The sequence below is a fragment of the Plectropomus leopardus genome, chromosome 6 (assembly GCF_008729295.1).
Source record: "Plectropomus leopardus isolate mb chromosome 6, YSFRI_Pleo_2.0, whole genome shotgun sequence".
Lineage (NCBI taxonomy): Eukaryota > Metazoa > Chordata > Actinopteri > Perciformes > Serranidae > Plectropomus > Plectropomus leopardus.
Genome location: NC_056468.1, coordinates 14,401,274 through 14,425,164, shown reverse-complemented (window position 1 = coordinate 14,425,164; position 23,891 = coordinate 14,401,274). Strand labels below are relative to the sequence as shown.

General features: G+C 40.7%; 1 protein-coding gene across 1 annotated transcript in view; it reads right to left on the bottom strand.

Moving 5' to 3' along the window:
* LOC121944971 (GDNF family receptor alpha-2-like) overlaps window positions 1-23,891 on the bottom strand; it is a 54,887-nt gene that overhangs the window by 20,449 nt on the left and 10,547 nt on the right. Inside the window, exons 3-4 of the mRNA XM_042488953.1 lie at window positions 19,557-19,643; window positions 6,332-6,710 (exon numbers count right to left, since the gene is read on the bottom strand). Coding sequence (XP_042344887.1) covers window positions 6,332-6,710; window positions 19,557-19,643 — 466 coding nt within the window. The remainder of the gene's footprint in view (window positions 1-6,331; window positions 6,711-19,556; window positions 19,644-23,891) is intronic.

Sequence of the window (23,891 nt, the reverse complement as noted above, 5' to 3'; positions counted from 1 at the left end):
GCGGAGTAAAGTAAAATGGCTTCTGCTGCACAAAATGTAAAAAAAACTAGGATTACTGCCTAGCACTCATAGTTATAGATTACAGGGGGAGTGCAGGCGGCATATCCCCCTCAGTATTTAGAATATGTGCTTTTGCTCACCCCAAAACATGAACTGAGGACTTATTTTGATGAAATAAAAGACATTTCCAACATAAATTGATTGAACATTTTCTATATAACTTCACCATAATGCAGGACAATACATATGTAATGCTTAAAGTTTTCTGGCAGAGGATTACCAACCCTGTTTCATAAAATAAGTAAAATTTTGTCATAATTAGTTTATGAATTATAGTAATGGCTAAAAACATGTTTTGACCTCTAAAATCTAATCACTTCATCCTTGAGTCCAAGTGGAAGTTTGTGCTAAGTTTGAGGAAATTCCCTCAAGGAATTGTTGAGATATTGTATTCAAGAGAATGAGACAGATGCAAGATCACAGTGACCTTGACCTTTGACTTTGACCACCAACATCTAATCAGCGCATTGTTGAGTCCAAATGGAGGTTAGCACCAAATTTGAAGAAATTCCCTCAAAGCGTTGCTGAGATATGGCGTTTACAAGAATAGAACCTGCAGACATGGATGGATGGACAGACAACCAAAAACATAATGCAGCAGAGAGGCATAAAAAAGTAAAAGTAATGAATCCGTGTTTCAGGTACAGGTTTATGTATGTAGTTGTGATTAATAATGCTGTGTTCACACATACAAAAGCAGGCTGTCTGTTGCCCCTCGTGAGTCTATAGCTTTGGGCGTATTTGGGTTGAGCTCGAATTTACATACTCAGCTCTGATTATGCCCTTATATCCTGTTATATTTCTTGGGAAATCTATTTCCACAAAGTCGAGCCCTGGTTGCTCATTAAAGTTACAGTAAATCACAGAAAAATCTGACCATATGTGTGAATGTGAGGGTTAGCAGAGTTTTAGTGGGCAGGGAATACACTGAGACTCTGAGACTCCTCACAAGCGCAAGAGCACAAGTGTATGTATGTGTGAGTGAATGTGAGAGGGAAAGTGAGAGAAACTGATGATAAAAGTGCAAAAACAATCCTGATTTCTTTCAGCTGCGTCTCAGAAGCTACAGAGAAATGCCATATAGGCCAGTCAGTCTCCCTACAATGTTCCCCCTCAGTGGGGCCTTGAGTTGTCAGATACAACAGAGCAGACTGTTGATTTAGGCCAGTGTGTGTGTGTGTGTGTGTGTGTGTGTGTGTGTGTGTGTGTGTGTGTGTGTGCGCCCGTGTGTGTGTGTGTGTGTGTGTGTGTGTGTGTGTGTGTGTGAAAGAGAGAGAACTACCCTGCGAGTTTTTTGCAAGCAAAGGCGGCCTGCTGCAGAACATCTCCCAAACTAGGTCAGGTTACCTGTACAGTGATCGATTGTCTTTCAGCTCCCCACTTTGATAACCAGTGGCCAAAGAACTCAATCAAAGAGCAGCAAGTGAGCCCAGAGACCAGGGGATATTAATCAAAGATAGAAGTGTTGCATTGATCCTCAGTCAGTCAATACAGTACACATATATACAACTCAATGTTCTTTGGCTTAGGCTTCATTGGGCTAGTGTTACATGAACTGACATGGAAATGGATAGGATAGTTCATCCGCTTGCATACATGCACACACACACATGCTCTCACTACCCAAAGCAGCTCATCCAAATATAGCCCTATTGTCACTCTCTGGACTCAGCAGTCCCCGATGGATTCATTGAAAGGGTGGTGAGAACACAGAGTGGAGAAGCTGAGAGGAGAAGTGAGCAAAACAGCAGAACAGTAACAAACATGGGTTTGTTGCTTGTTGTATTTTTTTTTCTCAGTTTGTGCAGGATTATGAGAGGACATAACTGCAGCAGAAGTACGACCAGGTGTAAGAAACAAGAGTTGTTCCATACAATGCTTGTTGTCCGTCCATTTACAGACCGTAGATCTCCAGGGTATGTCAACAATTGCCTCCACAGAGACCAGGCAGGGAGTGAAGTATTCCAGTGCAATATGCCACCAAAACCCACGCCAAAATTGTATATTTGAAACCCTTTCAAATATTTATTTTTTGTTTGATTGAGCTCTGGGCTCCACCTAGAACAATCTGAACAGTCTCCAAGGGTGAAATCACAGCCAATCTGGCATCCAATGTGCTCAAGGTAAAATTAAAAAAAGAAAGTATTTCAAGGCATTTTTCCTGGTGTACAGCAAGGAACTGCTGGCCTTTCAAAGTCTAAAAAAATGAATAATAAAATAGGTGAGTATACATTTTTAAATCCGTTTTGGCTTGGGTGTGTTTTGAGCCGTGACCCTTTCTTCATCAGAGTTATGTTGCAGCGAGCTAAGCTTGTCTTTGACATGGCCTGCAGAGTCTGCTGCAGAGATCCATAGCTGTGTGACCAAAGCACTGACCTCCAACCCGCTGCAGTAGCTTTACGGCCCGGATCGATTCTGCGACCCTCCCTCCCTCCCTCCCTCCCTCTTCTCTCTCTCTCTCTGTCTCATTATCTCTCCTTCACTCTCTTCCTCCTCCCATTCCCTCCTCCTCTCTCGATCAGTCCCTTGTGTTAAAATGAAATAGGCTTGGGCTAGCTGTGTATCCCCTGTTTGGAGTCAGACAGGCGTCCCCGGGGGATACAGGCCTGTCGTTGAATGATCTTCCTCTGCTTTTATCAACACATCTCTGCGATGGGGAAAAACAGAGCCAAGGAAAGTTTCCTCTGGTGTTGTACTTGAGTGTGCTGTGACTTCAGTGTTTAAAAAGTTTTCGAAGGGCTCTTTCTAGGGATGCTCAGTTTCATTTCTTTCCAAGGCTGCACAAAAACAAATGCTAATCTGTAGACTTTGTCTCCATTAGCAAGACAAATACGTTTTAAATTCAATTTGCTTGTACAGCATACTGAAGGTGCAGAGAAAATTAAGAACATAACGTGTTGGGTAATGCAACATCCCGATAAATTATCAGATCAAACAGAATAACAAGTCTGTGTTGCCAAGGTCTTCCAGGACATAGAACTGTCCTATGATGATGCATGACATCATGTACCAGACAGAGGACATCGAGGCAGACAAGGACACTGAGACAGACAGAGGACGTAGAGACAGACAGAGGACATGTTAAGAATATCTCACAGGACGGTCGAAAACCCTCAAGGCAGGATAAAAATCACCAATCAGAGAACATCGTCCGCCCAGCACTGACCAATGACATCTCAGTTTAATTGAATCGTAGTGACACTCTCTTGCATGGCAGCACTTGCCCACTGCAGGAGAATGCGCCACCCAAACAGTAGATTATTAGAGTCACGTTCAAGCTCCGACTGATTGTCTGGGAGTGTGTGGGGTTCGCGTGTGTGCTGAATGGTTGTTGGTCTGCAGGCCAGCGTGTGTCCGTACTGTATGAGTGTGTGCGTGCGCTCATCGAGCTGTTGACCTCAGCGGGGCATTACGCAGCCACAGATAATGAGCTTTAACGTTCTATTTCATCTTTCTCAATAAGGAGGTGCACAGCAGACACCTGAGGGCCTAAAGGTCAGAGAAAGCAACTCAGCCTGAAAACAGATTACACAATGCAGGCAAGCAGGTAATTATCAAGACAATCATAAATCGGAGAGGAGGCGATAGAGTTTCCCTACTTTAGCAGCGTGCTGGTTGGATTTAGTGTAGGTGGAGAGGAATTGGGTTTTTCGCCATTAAGGCTGAGTCTTGAAGGCTGCTGACCTCTATAGAAACAAGATAAATGTGAAGCAACATGGATAAACTTCTCATGAGGAATTTTTGTGCATGGCATAGTAGAACTAATTTGAATTTCATGTGACTGTAAATCATTCTTACTTCTTACTTAAAGAAGTATTTCCTGAATTATTTCTTCTTGTCTGTCTATGCAGTAGAAAGACACAAATACTTTAGAAATTGGTGCTACATGACCTGAGAACACAAAGAAAAAGGTCTGTGGCATTTGCTTTTGCTCAAGATGTAGAAAACCTACAGCTACCAGAATGCACTGTGCCGCAACAAACTAATAAATGCTACAAATGGTAGGTGATGTAATGCAAACTTGCCTGTTTGACACAATAGCAGCCAGCTGGTAATACACAATCTTGTGTTACAGGTAAATGGTAATGTTTCTGAAAATATTTGAGGTGAGATATGGGCAACGTCGTAACACAATCCTACTTCTTATTTGATCATCACTGTTTAGTTTTATCGTTTAATCCCACTTTTTAGCCTCTGTTTTCAATACCTCCGCTTTGTCTGTGATTTTGACATCAGTCACCTTTCACAGCAGTGTGATACACAGACGGGCCACATCAGTTGATAACACTGCTGGAAGGAGCTTGTCGCAGCTATACGATACACCGCCTACAGCATCAGCTTGCAATGCTGCTGGTAACGACATAATAAGAGCTAGAAGGTCCCTAAAGGTGGATGGGAGGGGTGGTGGATGGGTCTTTCACCCGAGAGCCCGGTGCTTGGTTCCTGTGTGAATGTAGAGCCATATCATGATGTTTTTTCCCAAACCTAACCATGTGCTTTTGTTGACATCCCAGCGTTGCTTGCAGCAGATACAGAAGTCTGCTGACACAGCTGCCATATGTGATAACTTCAAGTGAGAATGTGTTGGAAACGCAATGTAGTTGAGTAATATTGGTTTATATTTGATCAGGGCTGTTTTATTGTTTGATCACAGTTTGGACTGAATTTGAGAGAGGGAAAGAGAGAGGGGCAGACCTGTCACTTGGTTCACTTCTATACTTTTTGTGTCTGTGGTGCGGGGCAATACAAAATTGTGGAAGTACAGCCTGTAGTTCAGGCAACAACCTGAGAGTGAGAGAAACTAGATGATGCAAAACATGTCATCTGGTGGAGTTTCACTAGGAGTGGAGAAGAGATATCAGGGGGAGGGAGGTTTGCCACAGTTCATTTACACATACATTACCAAGATTGTTAAAATAAGTTGGTTGAAATAGGCAAAATACTTGTGTAATGACTCTGGCTAGATGTCCAAAATAGATCGAAACAACACATAGTAGAAAAGTTGCACAAAATGTTTTCGCACTTACAGTAGTGCATTTTATAACTCATATTCTGCAAAATATTCATTTTAGTACACAAAAAGTGAGTTGATTGATTGATGGTTGTTGTGTCTGCCACAAAAACCTCATCAGATTCAATCCGAACCTGTCACATTTAAGCAAAAATCGACAATAATTGAAAGTTCTTTTCTGAAGAAGCGCCCAGTGTCTAATTTTCAGGCAGTTACTGCAACTAACGAACCAGGAAGCGTGTAGTCATCTCCCATGACGACTGGGGTTGGACAGCTACTTGGAGCATTAAACCCACAAACTAAGTCAAGACCCGTCACTGATTGGCACTGGATTCTATCAGCTGCTTAATCATCTGTCACACTGGCACATGAAAAAGTGGCCAAAAGTTTCCAATTCTTAATTAAAAAAAAAATGTAAAAATTCACACGTCGTGAGTATTATTTTTAGTAGTGAGCTTTCAAGGGTCTAACACTTGGTCGAACTCCATTAGGCTCATTAATGAGCTTTTAAATGCTTAGAATTATTCAAATGTCCCACATTTTTTATGCTATTAGACTAATGAACGCAGAGCGCATCTTCTTCGACTGGCTGGATGCGATGGCCAGATGCAGCACACAGTTCTGGGGGGGCAGAAAGACCATGACAGCTGATTTGGCTGATAGTGCAACCACTGTGTTTTACCTGCTCTCAGCAGCACTAACACAAGGAAACATGTCACGGCTGGGTAGGTGTGAATTGAATCCAGCCGCTTGAATCCAATAGAGGCCCCATGCAGCCAACGTGATCCACTAATGTTTTGTTCAGCTTAATTGAGCGTTGTCCCTTCAACTTAGCCTCACATCTTCATCCCACGTCTAATAGCCACAGCTTCGCTGAAAGTCTAATTACTTCACTGGCAAAGTTACAGCAGAGAAATATACAACTTTAGGATGCCACTGGAGGGAGGAAATTGCCGTCAGACAGGAACTCTCGCTAACACATGGATTCAGTTTTCTTTTTTCTCATTTTGCATGAATATAAGGAGATGTTAATGAATCTTCAGATGTGTTTGGCTGTAGCTCATCTCATGCGCACAACACTTAAATCTGTCCATCAAAACAACAAACACACAGACATGCATGCATATGAAATGAAACTCTTTACTGCAAACCGTGCCTACCCCTATCCGCACACTACACACACATAGTACAGGAAACTCTTAATTTGACCTTTGTACCCGAAACCCATCCGTCCCCCACCATTCCCCCTCCCCCCCTTACCTGCAAAGAGAGTCCTGGCGGCAGACCCTCCGTAGCTCCAGACAGTTGGGTTTTTCCTTGTCTTTATAGGAGCAATCAGGCACAATTGTCTGCCTGCGTCGTTCAGCGCAGCCCTCACTCTGGCAGGGGCAGAAGAGCAGCCGGTGGCTGAACTCAGGGGGCACACGGTCTAGGAACAACCTCAGCGCTTTGTGGCAGCGCTTCTTGCTGCACGCTTCACCCTTGTTGGGGTCCTCCTTGCTGCAGGTAGCGATGTAGGCGGAGCGTTGCCTCTTGCAGCTTCCGTTGAGGTTGCAGGCTTTGGCTGCATCAAGACAGGGGTTGCAGTTTCTTTCTGCATCGACACAGTGGAAACCTTTTGGGGCCGCTGTGAGCATCCCTGACAATAGATGCAAAGACGAGAGAAGACACAGTGACTTTAGTGAACCTAAAGTGAAAAAGAGACGTTAGACATAGCAGATACACTTGAAATAATTTTCTCTCTTTTTCGCGATTGTTGGTATTTAAGCAAACACAACCTGGATCAAATGCAATCACAACAGATGGATGAAAATCTTTCTATTGATCCTCTGACTCAAAATATCAATCTGATAAAGTTAAAGTTTGCAGTCGGCTTAGCTGCAAAGTACGATCAACAAATATAAGAATAATCCTTGCATCTCCACCCGTTGGGGAGTTCATTGCAAATGTTAGACTTGAACAGTGAAGGAGAACCCAACAGCAAGCCACAGGAGGGATGCCTGCAGCTAGCCCGCATCCACTCCAACTGAATAATTGATTCAGTCTGTTTCAGACCTTGAGTGAAATATGAATGAATTAAGCAATGATTCCAAATTGGATGTTAATAAATTATTCATTTCCAGGTAATACTATGATGTGATTATAATATTAGTGCATTATAAAGTTGTCTTGGCAAGTGGATTTCCATACATATAATACTCATTATGATGTTTTTGTTATTTGGCTTATAATGCAAGTAACATGACATTTTAATTATGGAGCTAATGTAAATATAAACAGGAGTCCTTGGGAAAATATTGACAAAACGCCTTATTTGTGTGAATACTGGTCAGTGGAGAGCAACACTAAATACTGTAACATCTGCCCAAAAGGTGCTAAGCTCAAGGACTTGGCAAAGACTCCACGGTGTAGTACGTGCTGTGCTGTATGATCCACTTGTTTGTATGGTTCAAGTACAAGATTAAGTTCCCTCATATGTATGTTTCCGTCGTAATCAAAAGCTGAAAACATTGCAATTACCCCTCAGGCTGCACATCATATTTGTGGAAAACAGATTATGTCATTAGGTGTGTCTGGGTGTTCTGAGATACTGCATATACTACAGTGGTAGTTAAAAAACACACCTTTTTCCTGAGATATACCGGTAATAAAGCAGGATCATGTTCACTTGTGGCGCCCCTCTCTTGTATTCAGGCTATATTAGAGAAGTTAACCTCCCTCCCCTGTAGATAATGATATTTCAGAGGTCGTAGCAGCATGGTGACACCTAGAGAGATTCATCTCTTATTCAACAGAACCAATCTCACTCTGTGTCTATCAGACGGCCTGGAGCAGGAAGAAGACCATTTATTTTAGAGGGGTGTGCTAGAGATGCTGTGTTGTTTCCAAGTGGTGAATCTCGCCTTATCAATCCTAGAAATGGGAATACATAGAGCACATCACCACAGTGGAGGGATAAGAAATAAGCAAACCCCCAAAATTAATGATTTTGTGGTTTTAGATCAAGTCAGATAAAACGAAAGTCGCTGCCACTGAAGAATAGCAGAAGAATATCGGAGCTTAATCACAGAGAGACGAAAGGGCACTTAAACTAGCTTTCTGTTAACCAGGGCTTTCATTTAAGTATCAAGGTTAAATGTAGCAGGTGCTCTGATAAACAGGCAGAGACATGTCCTGAGTTCAAAAGTGTTCAAAATAGTGTTGTCTTTTTCGTTTATGTTGGAGTAGTAAGAGCGTTAAAGGTAAACTTTGCAGATTTTCAAGCAGATTTGTATCAGTAAAGCGGGTAGTATGTGTACATGAACTGTGGTAAACTCTCCTCCATCTAACCAGTGCCTGGAAACACCCCCTTTCTCCCCAAGCAAAACTCTGCCAAATGACATAATTTACATCGTGTTTCGCTGGCTCTCGGGGCTGTTGCTTGAATTAAAGGCTGTACTTCCATACTTTTGTATTGCTCGCAGACCGCCGCCAAACCTGCTGCTGCCACCATGTGCTCAAAGAGTATACAGCTGATCAAGAGACACGCTCGCCCCCCTCGGACCAAAATCCGATCAAATGGTAAAACTAGGCAGAACTGATCGAATATAAATTAAGATTACATTACTACACTGCCCGTTTCTCACCCAAAATGTTTTCAGAAATGTGTTTCAATGCCCTGGTTTTCTGTAATGGTGAGAGTTTGTGAACAGGAAGTGGGCGCCACATTGCTTCATGCAGAGTGAAAATGGAGGCCAAAAAAACTGAGACCAAACTAAGCAGTGCTGATCAAATATAAACAAAGAAGCTGTTACTGAGTTGTATATTCCTCGCCTCAAATGTTTTCATTAACATGGTTTAGCCCACAGTTTAACTGTAACAAGAGATCCAGCTGGCCGCCAATGTTTCACACAGACCATTCCACATTACATCAGGCGCATAGCATTCTGGTAGTTTTAGGATTTCTACTTCTTGAGCAGAAGCACCCTTTTTCTCTGTTTACTCTGGTCATGTAGCACCAATTTCAAAAGTATCTGAGTCTTTCTACTGCAGAGACGGCCTAGTTTTGTGTAAGAGCCGTCTTTATTTTGTGAAATACTTCTTTAATTTTCATGACTCTTTTTAGAATAAGACATCACTGTATCATCAATTGAAACTTGTTTATCCTCGCACTCTCAGAGGAGAGAGGATAAACGATCTACAACAGATGTCTGGCAGCATAGCAAACTCAGTCTTGTTAGTGTAAGTGACTGGAAAGGCAGACAGAATTGTGCTCAGATCACATCTCAGATTCACTTATGCGACAGTAACAAACATCAAAACTTAGAGGCAGGATGTGAGACAATTAGTCGACCTCGCTGGGAGGGAGCGGCTTGGCTGAGCTGTGATTATAATGAGAATCAAAAGGAGAGCTGACTCTTGGCACCGGGCATGAAGAGGCCCGAGCCGGGCCAAAGTTTTACTAAAGTGGGCCAAGCTTGGCTGAAGCGGGCCTGAACAGGGGCAGAACGGTCCAGCTGGAGGAGAGGTTAGCGGGGCTGCTGTCCAGTGGTTCAGGCTACATTACATTGATGGATTGCAGCTCCTAAATCTCCCCTGGCCATCTGCAGGCTCTAATGTGGGCCACTGGGGGGGTCCAGGATGAAAAGAAAATAGGAGAAGGATGAGCTACTAAGATTTATCTGACCAAGCAGGGCTGAAGCAGCTTTTGAGGCTGCAGCTTTGGACGAGGTTTTTACTACCTCTGATTGGGAAGCTGAGATTGAATTTGGTGCTCAACCCAAAAAGATGTCCTGGGGCAAGCATAAGACACAAAGCCCACTTGATGGCTCTGACGTGCTTGCACACAAACAGGATGATGGCAAGAGCAAGTGGAGAGGAGGAAGGAAACAACAAAGTGGAGATGGGAGGGGAAATGTGCAGTATTGTGTTACAGAGTTATAATTGATTTTCCAAGTGCATTACAATGAAGTTTTTCAGCAAACATATTCCGCCATAATGCGAGGAGAAAGGGCTTGATAAGCTAATGATACGAGACGTATAAAAATGGAAAAAGCCTTAAGAGGGGAGAGGAGACTTGAGCAGTTGATTGCAGCAGCTGATCATGACAGATAGAGACATGAAATGAGAAGACGCAGACTCACAGAATGGACAGCCACTCACAGAGACATGTTGGAGAGCTTTTAATTAATCCAGCCTCATTCAGGAGATGTGCGACTCTTGCTCGGAATAATTAACCCAGCCCATCGGCAGTGCAATCAACAACTCGCAGGATCACAATAGTTTACACATATCTATGTACCTCGCCGGCTGTTGTACTATGCATTCATGAGCGAGCGCGGCGCTGACTGAATGAATGAGCAGATAAATGGGCGGGTGGTTGCATTGATTGATTAATGGATGTCATAAACACAGCACATCAGTGTCACTAAGTGCAGGACAAGTCATAAATAATATTTTTTCCCATTAAATCTCAGCACCTGTTGGCTGCGGGGTGAGCTAATTTAAATGTTTGTTGCTTTTTTATTTTTTTATTTTATGAATTCATGGAATACAGAACAAGGATTTACAAAAGGAGTTCCAAATGGTCTTCTGTTGTTTACTCAAAACTGCCTCGTGTGCCTCGGAAAATGCGATCTCATAACTGTTTAGTCGATGTCAACAACAGTTAAAGCATCGCCATTGCTTTTGGTGATCCCGCCGTTTGACTGTAAATAGGCTTTTAATAGGGCTCTCTACTCTATGGGCATCATAAATTAGACCCCACTGATGGCAATGTAGTGGAAATTACCATCTATTCTTCCCGCATATATAACACACACACACGGGGGAGAGGAGGAAAGAGAGGGGAAGGGATAAAGAGAAGGGAGTGAAAAAGAGGTAAAATGTGTGACACCACTAGGGAGAGAGATGGAGAGAAACAGAAAATTACATAAGGCGTGTGTTCCAGTGAGAAAAGAGAGAGAAGGATAATAAGGAGAAAGAGGGAGGTGAAGGAGGTGGACACAGCGTGTTTGAATGAGAGGAAGTGGATAAAACATTCACTGTATCTGGATTTTGAGGCCTTTTTTTCCTCAAAGAGTAAGGGATCTTCTTTCCCCAGTAATTGCTCTCTGTCAGCCTAATTTGAATTCTGCATTTCATACATCATCCTATACTCAAGGGACACTGCGCTGCAGAGGGGAGTTCAGCCCAGGTTAGGAAGAGGCTCTTGGCTCTGGGTATGTTCTCAGTAATTAGGAAAGGTGCCAAAGTTTGGATTTAATACGGCCCTGGGTGAGCGTGCGAGAGCTTGTTAGGGAAGTCTTTAGTCCGGACCCTGAGGAGCATGTCAAGCATTTCCGTGTCAAAGGGCTCATCAGTCATTAGCTCTGTACTCTGTGTCGCTGGGGGGTTTCCAGAGGGGTGGAAGGGGGTGCACCAGATCTACAAAATCATCTCCCTAAGCCTTACTGAGCAAGTTAGACATATAGACGTCATCAGAGGGAGATCGGCAGAGTTCATGGAGTCTTCTGTTCTCGGGGATCAACTGAATTTTACCTCTGAGCTTAAAATTATTGCTGCGAAATGAACCGGCATGCGGATGAGAGGGAGAGAGTGAGGAGAGATGGAAATGATGAGAGAAGACTTAATATTTGTATGTGAGAATAAATACGTGTGTGTGTAGGTGGGAGTGGGGTGTCCAAAGGAATTTTAAATTATTGTAAACACACTTCTAAATACTTGAGCTGTTTATGAGCATCTGCCTTCAAGTTGAGCTTCCTCTGGTGATATTCAAAGCTTGAGCGTCCTCAGTGGCCCCCTCAGTCTTAATATGCATGCTGTTTAGCTCTTTTAGCCGTCACTGGCTATACTGCATAATGTATTGAAATAATCTAACAGGATGTTTGCATCTGGTGGACCTACACTATATCGATAATCTGCTTCCTTGTTCATTACCACCTTGCAAGTAGGGAAATGCTAACAACAAGAAACAAGAAACATGTTCTGTGGATATTTCTCTGTGGTTTAATTCAAACTTGTTAGAGAAAAAAAAGAATGCTGACTATAACAAAGGTTCTCTGATAAGTGAGCGTGGAACAACTCTCATTACTGATCCACAGAGAGACAAGCTAAGGCTGGGCTAAGGGTAAACTGATTAGAAAATTCACACAGAATAATGAAGCATATAAACAAAGTACATAAATACACAGGCACACACAAGAATACACAAAAACAAGCTTGCACAGTCAGTGGATTCGCTCAGACGCTGAATAACTAAAAAACTGTATACATGCTTAAAAAGATCTACATGTTTGCCTAAGTAATAGTAATTGTTATGAGGACAATGTAAAAACGTCAAACATTTCAACAGCATGCTGAGCACGCCTGTTGCACTGCTCCTTTTTCTCCCCAGCTGTAGAAACAGCTTTCTGGATTTAATTGGATGGTGGGCACACTGAGCTGAGAGCCGAGAGGTGAGAGGCTTAGTGCTGAGAGTTAGAAGGTCTAACTAAGGGATGTTAAACTTAATTCCTGGAGGGGCCCCTGAATGCAGGATTCTGCGCCGCCCTCTGCTCCTAATAAGTTAATTAGCTCAGCATTGGGTCAAGAGAACAGAATACATTTTACGCAGGGCATATTAACAATTACATTTAATGATATCTTTGCATGCTGGATGTAATATGGAATTCATTTGGGCTTTGATAAGGGTCCTGGGGCAGTGTGGAGGAAAGTTTCTCTCCCACATCCTTCATACATGATGTCATATTGATTTGAGTAGAGGGCTATTGACTTGTTCTGTACAGCAAATCTGCCTTGAAACCAAATAAACAGTGGTTGTGCATCGTAACTCTAGTTCTATGAAAATGGCCAGAGCTCTTTGGTGGTGGTGGGGCTCTGCATGCCAGCAAAAAACTGGCTGTTCTCATCCACTGTTTGTATTGTTATGTCCCCGACCTAGGGGAAAACTGGACATAGCATAGACATAGTGGTAAAGAGATATACATAGTTATGACCCCAGAGGTCATAACACTATGTATACCTATGAAAACCCCACGTAATCACAAGCCAGTAATTTCTGTATAACCCACGTAATTGGGAGGGCTATGTGACACTGACGGGAGTTAAGAAGGTAGTAATATAAAGACCGAAATTCTGCGTAACAAGGCAGGTTGTGGTGGGGGAAGGGTCAAACAGCACAGGACTTTCTCCTAGGAGACCAACCAACAGAACTTTGGGTTATTCTAAACACATCACCGTTGTCAAAAATATGTGAAAATTAAGTTGTTTGTGTGTTTTTTTGTGAAGTGAAAATTATATTTAATATATATATATATATATAATATATATATATATATATATATATATATATATATATATATATATATATATATATATAATATTTCCAACACTATTATTCAAAATCAAACTGAAGTTTCAATTTCAAATTTGACTTTTTCCAATTTCAGATCTATCTATCTATCTATCTATCTATCTATCTATCTATCTATCTATCCCTGACCTAACCTAAGCTTTACATTCAATAATTAACATCATTTAGTGAAAGCTAATTTGATAATAAAAACCATTAATATCTAACGGTTGAATGAGAAGATTATGCAAAAAATATATATTTTCCTAGATTCTCAAATGTGAAGATTTGCCTTTTTATATTAAGCCACTCTTTTGGACTGTTAGGTAGACAAAAATAAGCAATTCAAATACTTGACCTTGTACTCTGGGGAATTATAATGAGCATTTTCCACTTTTTTTTTCTTGTAAAATTTCATAGACCAAGCAATAAACGATTAATACAGAAGAAAAAGTTCCAACACTACTCATCATCAACAAGAGGTTTCTGTATGCATCAAACTAACAAGTAGGATCACATCAGGCACCAAATGTGATTCATTTTCTGAACTAACTAAGCCTGATGGGGCGAGGAGGTGTCTGTCATTGGCAGGTGTGGGACTGTAAACAAGACAAATGTGCCTTCCTGTAACATCTCCATGCTTCATCTTTTTGTTTGATTTTGTTAGATTCCCACTGGTGTTTAGTCCAATTTGATTAGAACAGGGAAAAATATGCATTAATATTGCTTAATACGCTAAATTCTTACATCAACTGAAGGGGTTTTGGGTAGAAGTGATTATCAAAAGATTTCCTGTGGGAAAGACTCACTCAGCACTACCTTTTATTTGAAGATTTTTTAGGTTACAAAAAGTTACGTGTGTGTATTTCTTTTTGAAGGCTAAATGTGCCTAAGCTTTCCACTAAAGACAGTACAGTTACTGTAAGCGTCCCAGATGTTAAGTAAAGACATATTGGGGGAGTTTAGGTTTGAGCTAACTTTAGAGAGTTCATTCTTGGTAATATTTTGGTGTTTTTATGAACATGTAGCAAAATAATAGATATGATTTTTATATCCCTCCTTTGACAAGATTACTGCTGTAACTGGGGGGAAAAAATCCAATCTGTAATACATGATTGGCTGATACGATCATGATGCTCTGGATTGGACCTGTTGCGAGCTTAAATGCCAAGAAGAAAACACTATCGAGATAAGTTAATGAAATGGTGGTAAAAGGCAACTCCGGGCAGCGGTAAGGTCAAAAATAATACAAAATTGTGGAGAGCTGCTCAATACTGTTATTGCTCGTCTTGGGTTCAGTAGAGAGCACCTGTGAAGTGCATTTAACATGCCTTCATTAAATTTGCTGCATTGTTCTTTGCTTTTTTGTCATTGGAGTGGATTTGGAGTGGTTGGAGACACTGATGATGAGATCAATTACTCTGTACGATTGCTGAAAGGAATATTTTCTGGTTTTATTGAATCTTTTAATTTCTGCTGCATTTAAGATTGCATATAGTGCAGATCGTGCTTTTATGGAGCAGATTTGGCTCTTTTGGTTGTTTTCATAGCCATTGTAGCCATGTCAAAAATGTTGATAATTTGCATGACAGAGGCACTGTCTCCTAGAAATAAACTTCATGAACAACTAATTGTATAATAATAATAATAATAATAATAATGAGAAAATGTTGCTAATTGATGTACCTAGCAAGTCCAAAAAGTTGAGGCTGAATGTATCAGCAAAATGTTTGTTGTATTGCAGTTGTTTTACGCCGATACAGGCAATCTTGAAATACAAACAACCCTTTTTAATAACCCTAACCTTAACCCTAATGAAATATGGACCTTTCCCTAACCTTAACCAAAGTACTTTTGTTTCCTAAAACTAACCCAGCTGGCCAGCAACATCTGTCAATCTTGATATTTTGTTGAAATTAGGTTGTGGTGTCAGGCGACCAAAATTAGATTTCAGGACAACGTCTAATGCCAACGTCAGTTGATGTAGATTCCTGACAACAGATGATATTAATAATTTGCTGGTTTTAAATTGTGTCTTCCAAATGTCGCATGCCAACGTCATCTTGACATAAAATACCAATTTTTACTTATAAGGTATAGAGAATAAAACCCAACATCTGCAAAACATTGTAATGTGTATGTCCACACAATGTTAAATTCTAACCCGAAGAGTCCAACAAAGGTCCTCATTCAGTTTGCACGTCTGCCATCCTCCCCAGCCACCTCCTTGTGAAGCGTATGCTACACATGAATGAATGAATGAATGCTTTTATTTTTGTGTCATGCCACCTAGTGGCCCTTCCCCCACTGGATTATATGACACCTTTGCAACAAGATGAACAATAGTCCATAGTACATAGAGTTTCATTACCTGAAAGAAATGTTGCCTTGAAACATAATTCCAGCAGCACAGCATAATTAAGAAAGCAGTTTAGTAACATACAGATGTAATTTCTAGGAGACAGGGCTGGTGACAGGTATATTCACAGTGACAATAAATCTTGAGATAGTAAATTGTTGTTTTCAGGATATTGCTGGAGTCACAATGTGATTTTTTTCAGCTTCAAATTTTCATGTGGGTGCCTTTTACATAGGTTTACAGCACATAACGATGATCAGATACAGTCTCTAGTGTTACTAGTTGTGGGTGCTGATATACTGTTTGCACTCTGTCAGAAGCACTCCCAAAGGAGAACAACAGTGTTTTTCATAGCATTCCCACTGGCTGGTAACCAGAGGTCACTACTAAACAATCTTTCAGTACTGTCCTATTCACATGTTTTCTGCCCTATATAACCTCTGCTCTCTTCCATCTATCATCTCCATCGTCTATCAGATAACCATGCACTCTGCCCTGACACTGACAGCATGACATAGCGACTGGGAGTCACAGGTCAAAGGAGCGAGCAAACCAGACTGCTTAAGCAGAATGAAGAAAAGTGGGCAGGTGGGCATCACACCTCATGACAGTGGGCCAAAAGGTGGGAGTATCTATCTGGCATTGCACTTCTAGGGTGAGATGGGGAACAAGTTTCTTCCAGCTGATAGTGAAGCCTTAACTGCATGTGTTTGGTGCTGCATCAACTGAGCTGTTTGTCCATTTTAAGTGGTTATATGGGAGGGTGTAGCTGCTAGGCTTCTCTTTGGGATACATAATTTCCTGTGCCTGCCTGGGAACCAGAGAAACATGACAGTAAGTGTTTTTCATGCAACCTGCTAACTTCTAAAAGCTCCACAAAGGGTTAGGGTTAGGGTTAGGGTTAGGGTTAGGGTTGCAAATTGTCAGTGCTTGTAGCAAAATGACAGTATGAATATGTTTCTTTTGTGACGCTGAAGGCGGTTCACTCTGTCTCAAGACAAACTACACCTACCATCACTTTAGTGGTGAGAGGCGTGGCATGAGAGACCACACTGGCTGCCATCACAGAAAAGAGAACAGTGTGAAAAGGCCCACTGATGTCGACAAAGACACTCCAGTCAGCCCTGGATCCAACTGTGCTGAGCACTGAGGTGATGAAACACTGCTGATGCAGGTGCACAGTGCCAGCCAATCCGGGGCGGGACTTTCTAACAAAACCGTACAGTATTGTCGTCACTGAAGAGCAGCCACTGGCCTTATGTAAGGGACAGACCCCACTGGGATAAATGCGCTCATTGTCTTTTTGTCTGTGTTTGTATAGGGCATGCAAATTTTCGGTTTGAAGATATGCAAAATATGAGTGTCTAAGAATACACAGTCCCATTAGAAGAAGAAGCCTGAGTGAAACAGGTTTGCAGGTATCACTTGGGGCAATGCAGAAACTGAGTCTCTATATGTTCTGTTTAATTTTGACTTCAGAGCATACAAAAGTGTATAATTCTTTTTCATTTCTATCACAACTTCTGTCCCTTATCTTCCTCCCAGACAAAAACTTTTAAAGAAGCAGATTATTTTTCAATTTCCTACCTTCCCTCTTGGAGAGTATACATTCCCCTGTCCTCATCAACCAACCAGATATCATATATTCCCTGGGTCTCCATGCAGTTTTACATTTATAGACGTGATTATGAATACTTTTGTTTGGTTGGTTTAGTAATCGAAGTGAGAAGTATTTTCATAAAACAAGTGTGTAATTACTTATCCGTTTGCCTGTGGTTTTCTCTCAGCGCCACAATCAATTACTCTGTCCTCAGAAATGATAAATAATGAGGAAAGCTTGCGGCTAAACAGATTTCAGAGAGCAAATCCAATATTTCACCTTGGAGAGAATGGAGGAAATAGCTGAAGCAAAATAGATGCAGTAATGAGTCCCCTGTTGTATCTTAATATGTCTAGGTACACTGTACTGCAATCCCTGCTTTACCAGGGCAGTTGTGCTCTTGCCAGGCTAAAAATGAGCATCTACGCTTTGATTATTATCTTGTTTGATTGTTAGTTAGCAGGGCTTCTCAAAACTACTGAGCATACTATGTGGGCTATGCCAATAAAATTTGGATAGTTTGAGCCCATTTAGAAGGTACTTTATGTTTCATAACTGCTGAACTGGATTCTGCATATTCATGCTATCACAGGTTTTTCTAAAACTTTGCAGCTTTGAACCACAATTGTCATTCAGCCTTTACCAAATTTGGTTCATAACACATTAGTATAACAATCTTCTCATTTGTAATGTTGCTTACTTTTTTTATTATTATAAGTGGTTGCCTAATTAATGAAGGTCTATTTGACAAGAATGGAGCTGCAGCTAAATGACTGCAAATACTGTATTAATGCTGATCAAAGGCATAGGTTTTGTTTAAACATTGTTGGCGCGACATGTGAAACGGGGTTTGGGGATCCTCCGCTGGAAAATTTTAGCATCACTTAATGTGCTGCATTCTGGTAAAAATTTCTGGTAAAAAAAAAAACTACTCTCATGTTTTTAACAGGAAACAAATGTACGTGTTCTAAATATTGATAGAAACATGTCCTCTGCACCCTCCCTGAAATCTACACCTGTGAATTTGTTTGTATTTGATGGCATTTAATAACACTTAGGTGGCACTATGGCAACAGCATAAATCAAAATGGCAGTGGTTATGAGTCTCACTTGAAAGTTTTTTTCTTGGACAAAACAATAAAAAAAAAAAGCATGATTTTAGATAATTACAAATATTTCGGTGCAGATATCAAATCCAAATGCAACTTTTTATCATTAAAATAACAATTTTTGGATTCTGCAGACTTGGCGGGAGAATGCGTTTTTCTGAATGCCTTTTACATGAATATGCACTTAAATCAGACAAGGCAGTTTGCCATCATTTCTAAAAACTCCAAAGTAATCAAAGCCTGCAATTGTTTTATATTCATTCTGGTACTCTCTCCTTCTTTCAATATATATCAAACAAGTGCATTTTCAAAAACAAGTGATACACTGCTGATTTCAAGCTAAGGGGATTATACATAAAGCGTGTCTTTTTTGTATCTCCCAGTTATAAAACAAAGCAAGATACATCAGCCAAAAGGAAAGGAAAATGTGCTGTCTTCAGTGTTTGTAGATTGCTTCTGGCAAAAAAAAGAAAAAAAAAACATATATAAGAGAACATCCTCCGGAAATTTCTGTCAGAACTGGATGAAAGAAAACGATTGAATTTTCAAGTGACTGTAGCCTGTAGCTCTGGCAATGGACAGGCGCCGTCCCTGTGTCCAATCACACCTATTGTGTAACTTGGTTCTCTGCACTGCATTAACCAGTGTATCTGTGTTTTATAATAAGATCTGCATTGATTAGTGATACCATGACGGTAATAACCAGTAAATTAAACAGCAGGCTATAGCTCCCCTGCTGAGTGGTGGGCAGTTTAATTAGTAAACCAAAGAGGAAATCAAACTGAAAGCTAAATCAATAGCTGCAGAAAAAAATGTGGGGTAATACCCTGAGAGTATATGGTTTCCTCACAAGCTCACAACAACCGTTGTATGTCACAAGACAGATCAAACAATAAGCACTCAATTCATTGAAAGGCCAAGGACAGACGACTGTTGGACTGCCAGCGAGGAAAGATCGACACAGGCTCAGACCGCTAAATTGTTATTCATCCCAAAGGTAGCCCAGTTTCTCCCTGTCTAGAATAAATATCTCCACCCGTGTGATGAACTGTTGAAGTGTTTTGTTAAGATCAAAATGGTGATACCTGAAGAGATGGAGGCCAAGCGGAATGCGTCGGGGTGCCGGTTTGGCGCTACAGGTTCATACGGGGATGAATCATCCATGTCTCCACCTGAAACAACATGACAAAAATGCAAGATTACTCAAGACTATGACATTACCGTCCAAGAAGAGCAGAGCATTTGAACATTTCCAAATAAAACAGTAATGCATTCCTGCTCCAGTAACCTGAAAGAACACAAAAACAGAATTCAGTTCATGGTTCCTGATGGAAACGCTGTAATAAATAAGCTTTTCATGAATGTTTTGGATTTCAACTTAACAGTCTACTGTATTCATAGCCACTATTGGACTGGCTGACCAACAACTGACTCCCACTATGAGCGGTTATTTATTTTTTCATCTGGATTTCCTTTTGGAGGATTTGTTCCTGCTGTGGTTTGATTTGAGGGAGCAACTCAAGGACCAAAGCGTGAGCAATGCATCTTTCCTGCTAACAATGTGTCGCCAGTTTGTTAAAAAAAAAAAATTAAAATCAAATTAGCACTCAACTGACTGAGTCGCTCCCATGTGCCGGCTCCTCTGTAGGCCCTAATCCTGCATTTAAAATTCATAGCCATTCGGTGTGATTGAGACAAACCCTCCAGTGTGTAATAGCTTTGCATTCTGATCCCAACAGAAACACAGTGAGGGTGTTGTGAGGAAGGTTTGGGGGCCCGCTGCTACAAATGAGAAAGTCTGAAACCTGTTGGAACAAGACTGAGCTGCTGAGACGAACAATCAGTAGAGCCAATCAATAGATATAGTACATTTTGTTTATCAACATCCTCCTCAAACCCTTTCTGAAAGGACAAGGCAAACTGATAACACATTGTCTTGTATAATAGGTACGGCTGTTGTTGAAGGTCAGTTGTGTGTATGCATGTGTTTACCAGTGCAGATTGTCAAGGGGTGAGAATAGGGATCAGCGAGTTCACCAGTATCTGTCGATTCAGCTGACTATTATCTGTGTCCGTAGATGCACTTGAAGTAGTTTGGGTTTTAATTTGAAAGTGGGTGCAGCTTTAACTGGAAATGGGTGGGGCCAAACCAGAAGTTATTTTAAACCTGATATTGATATGGCTTGATCAGAAGTTGCTACATTTACCATTTCTTCTGAAACTTTTTACAGAGTGATTTTAGGATTGAACTTTAGATCACTTTGGATAATTTTAGATCATAAGAGTAAGAGATTATCATAGCTACACAAAAGAGGATTGTCCTTTTATCAGCAAAAGAATGCATATTGACACATTTTACTCTAATGATACTTTTACCTGTAAAAAGTACATTAACTCTACTGGATACTTTACAGGACAGCCAAAATAAAAAAATACCATAGATTATCCATAGATTAGATTAACCATAGATTAGTATATGTTTAATATTCAAACTTCATAAACACGTGGATGACAGTACACTTAATAAACAATATTTTGACATTTTTAAAATTAAGTGGGTAAGTGCAGTGGTGTAAAGGTAGTTGATGAGCTGTTACTACTAGGTAGATGCGTATGTTACCAAGAAGGAAATGGGTACATTCATGTATATATTCTGATGGTTTTTTGGCTGATAAATGTGTATACTATAAACAACCAGAAAAAAATAGTGGGTATACCCGTATATCCTCCTCTAATCCACTGGGTAATAGAACTTAAGTCCTTTTTTTGGCACAAATAGTTCAGGTTGTTGCACTGTTCGTAGTCTTCCTGCAAAAAGTAACCCATGTATTTTGCAAGGTTATGATCATATGACCAGTGCACTGATAGGAGTAAAAAAAAAAAAAAAAAAATGATCCCAAGTAGTCGATGAAGGAAGCAGGTTAGGATGGTGGGTGAGTCACAAAAAACAGGACTTTTCCCAGGAGACTGGTGTTAGGAAAAGTTTTAACTTGGGAACTTTGAGTCATTTTAAGGTCCGTTCTCACCATGTTTTGTTTCCTAAACTTAACCACAGTAACTTTACTTCCCTAAAAATTAATGTTAAGTTATGGAGGTTAGGTTTAGACAATAATAGTTACTATGGTTAGGTTTAGGAAAATAAGCATTGGTGTCTTTAGGCTTAGGCATGTAAAGTCAGGGTGGTTAGGTTAAGGAAAAGAAACATGGTGAGGATGTACCTTAAACCACCCAACGTGCACACGGTTCCAAACATGCTTCATCAGAGGAAACTCTGGATCTACCACCCCAACCTGCCTCCTTACAGCACTGCTTTGCTTCTTGTTTACTCCTGTCAGTGCATTGGTCACATGACTGCAGCCTTTCAAAATACTTGGATATGTTATGTATGAATTTGGGTGCTTTAGTTGTTGGAAAAAAATGTATAGTTTTGAGAGGAGCGTGTTGTTGTTTATCATATGAACTGTTGTATGAGTATACATTGAATAGTTCAGTGTGTTCAGTGTTAAGGCTTTTGGCATTTTGCATCAAACTCTGGATTAGTTTAGAATGTAATTTACAAGTACCCTTTTGGCAGTAGAAAGAGCACTTTAATTTGACTAATTTTCCCACAAACTGTCACGTACGCCCCTCTGGTTCTCACACTTTGCAGTACAGTGTTATTCATATCTATTCAAGTCCTGTGAACATATATCGTCATCAAATAAAGGTAAGAAATCAGGGGAAAAAGGCCATGATAACATCAGATATGTGCTGATAATTTACTTAAGGATGTATTTCTGATGTATGAATTTGTCCATTGAAAGAACAGGATGACATGTACACTGTCACATGGTAAAAGGAGATAATTACGGGAAAAAGGAATTACTAAAAGGATTTTTTTTTTCGTAATTTGTCCACAGAGAAAAGAAAACCAACCTCAGACTTGTGTACATCTGCAGAGTCATTGTTCATCTCCCTTCTCCATCAATATTGACAATCATAACAAGATGGAGCAGCTCAGCTGGCCATTCTCTGAGCAGATATAGCTATTGACATCTGGCACAGTTGAGGGTTGTATGGGTTTTGGGAAAGAGAAAAGACCCGAGACACAAAAGAGAGAAAAAATGACGGACAAAGACAGAGAAAATCGCAGAAGGGGAGAAGAGTAGCACATTAAGGGTGACAGACATTTATAGAAAATTACCTAAATCCTCCATGCTTTAGAGCAAATTATGTGGCTTTCTTGTCTGTCTTTTTTTGTGTGTTGAAAAATATGTAGGCACATGAATTCATGCAGAAGTGTATATCTTTTTTTTCTCCAGTTGCTGTCACACACATCTCCATCCATCTTAGTCTTTACATCTCTGTTAATACAGAGGAACTGAAGTAGCTGCCCGACTCAGTATGTCTAATTACAACAATTACCTCCTGAAGCGTTAGTGCTTTAAAGCCTTTCAGAAGCTCAGTAGAAGCCTTTCAAGACGACCACTTTCTCAGTGAAGAACCACCTTAACCCACCTTCCATTTCTTTTGTCAGCTGTAGACACAGTTATTGTGTATTTCAGAAAAAGGGACAAATATTCCACAGAGAAGTGCAATGCTTCTTCCACTACACCCAGAACACTTTGTGCCATTCAGAGCAAAATGGAAATAAAAACAGCCTATCTTTTGCCAAAAGCAAAACATCTTGTTATGAGGTTGCTGAGCATTTTGTTCAGGCAGCCTCTTACAGTGCAGGGAAGCTTCGCTGCACAATCAGCTTGGGATCAAACAGCGTTAAGACACATTACATTTGTACAGTGTGCACTGTGGTGATCCTATAAAACAATAACGTCAAACCTCAACAGTAGCTGTAGTAAATGAATATTAAAAGCTTATTTACATGGATGTTACAAGCCGTGCTGAATAATAAAATTGCAAAACACACTATAATCACACACACCCTTAGGATGTAGAAAACCCCCACAGTGGGAAACGTACTTTTTTTAAAAAAAAGAAAAAAATGTGGTCCTTGACAGTCATCCTGGACCCAATTATGCATTCATAATAGAAAATTCTTCCCAGCTGTTTAGTGATAAGATGTTTTTAGCCACAGGGCAACAACTTATTGCTGTAATTAAGCCTCCGTTTGACTTCATTTGCTCTGACAGTATGGAGCAAGACCAGCACGGCTCAGACAGACATGCATGCCTTTCCCTTGTTGCGGCATGAGAGGAATACTGCTTTTAAGTGGATTCACAGCCCTCCCCTTTGCCATAAGGGGCTTGATGAAGCCGTTCGGCGCTATCACTCATCCTTTTCATATGCATTATCAATGAAGCTAAACTCCTGAGGTGATGGAAACCGTCCTATGGATTTTCTAGCAACTTTCTTGGCAAAGCGTTTATGGCTGGAAGCAAAGTCAATTTTAATAACTGTCATTCACCTTGTTTTGTTTTTTA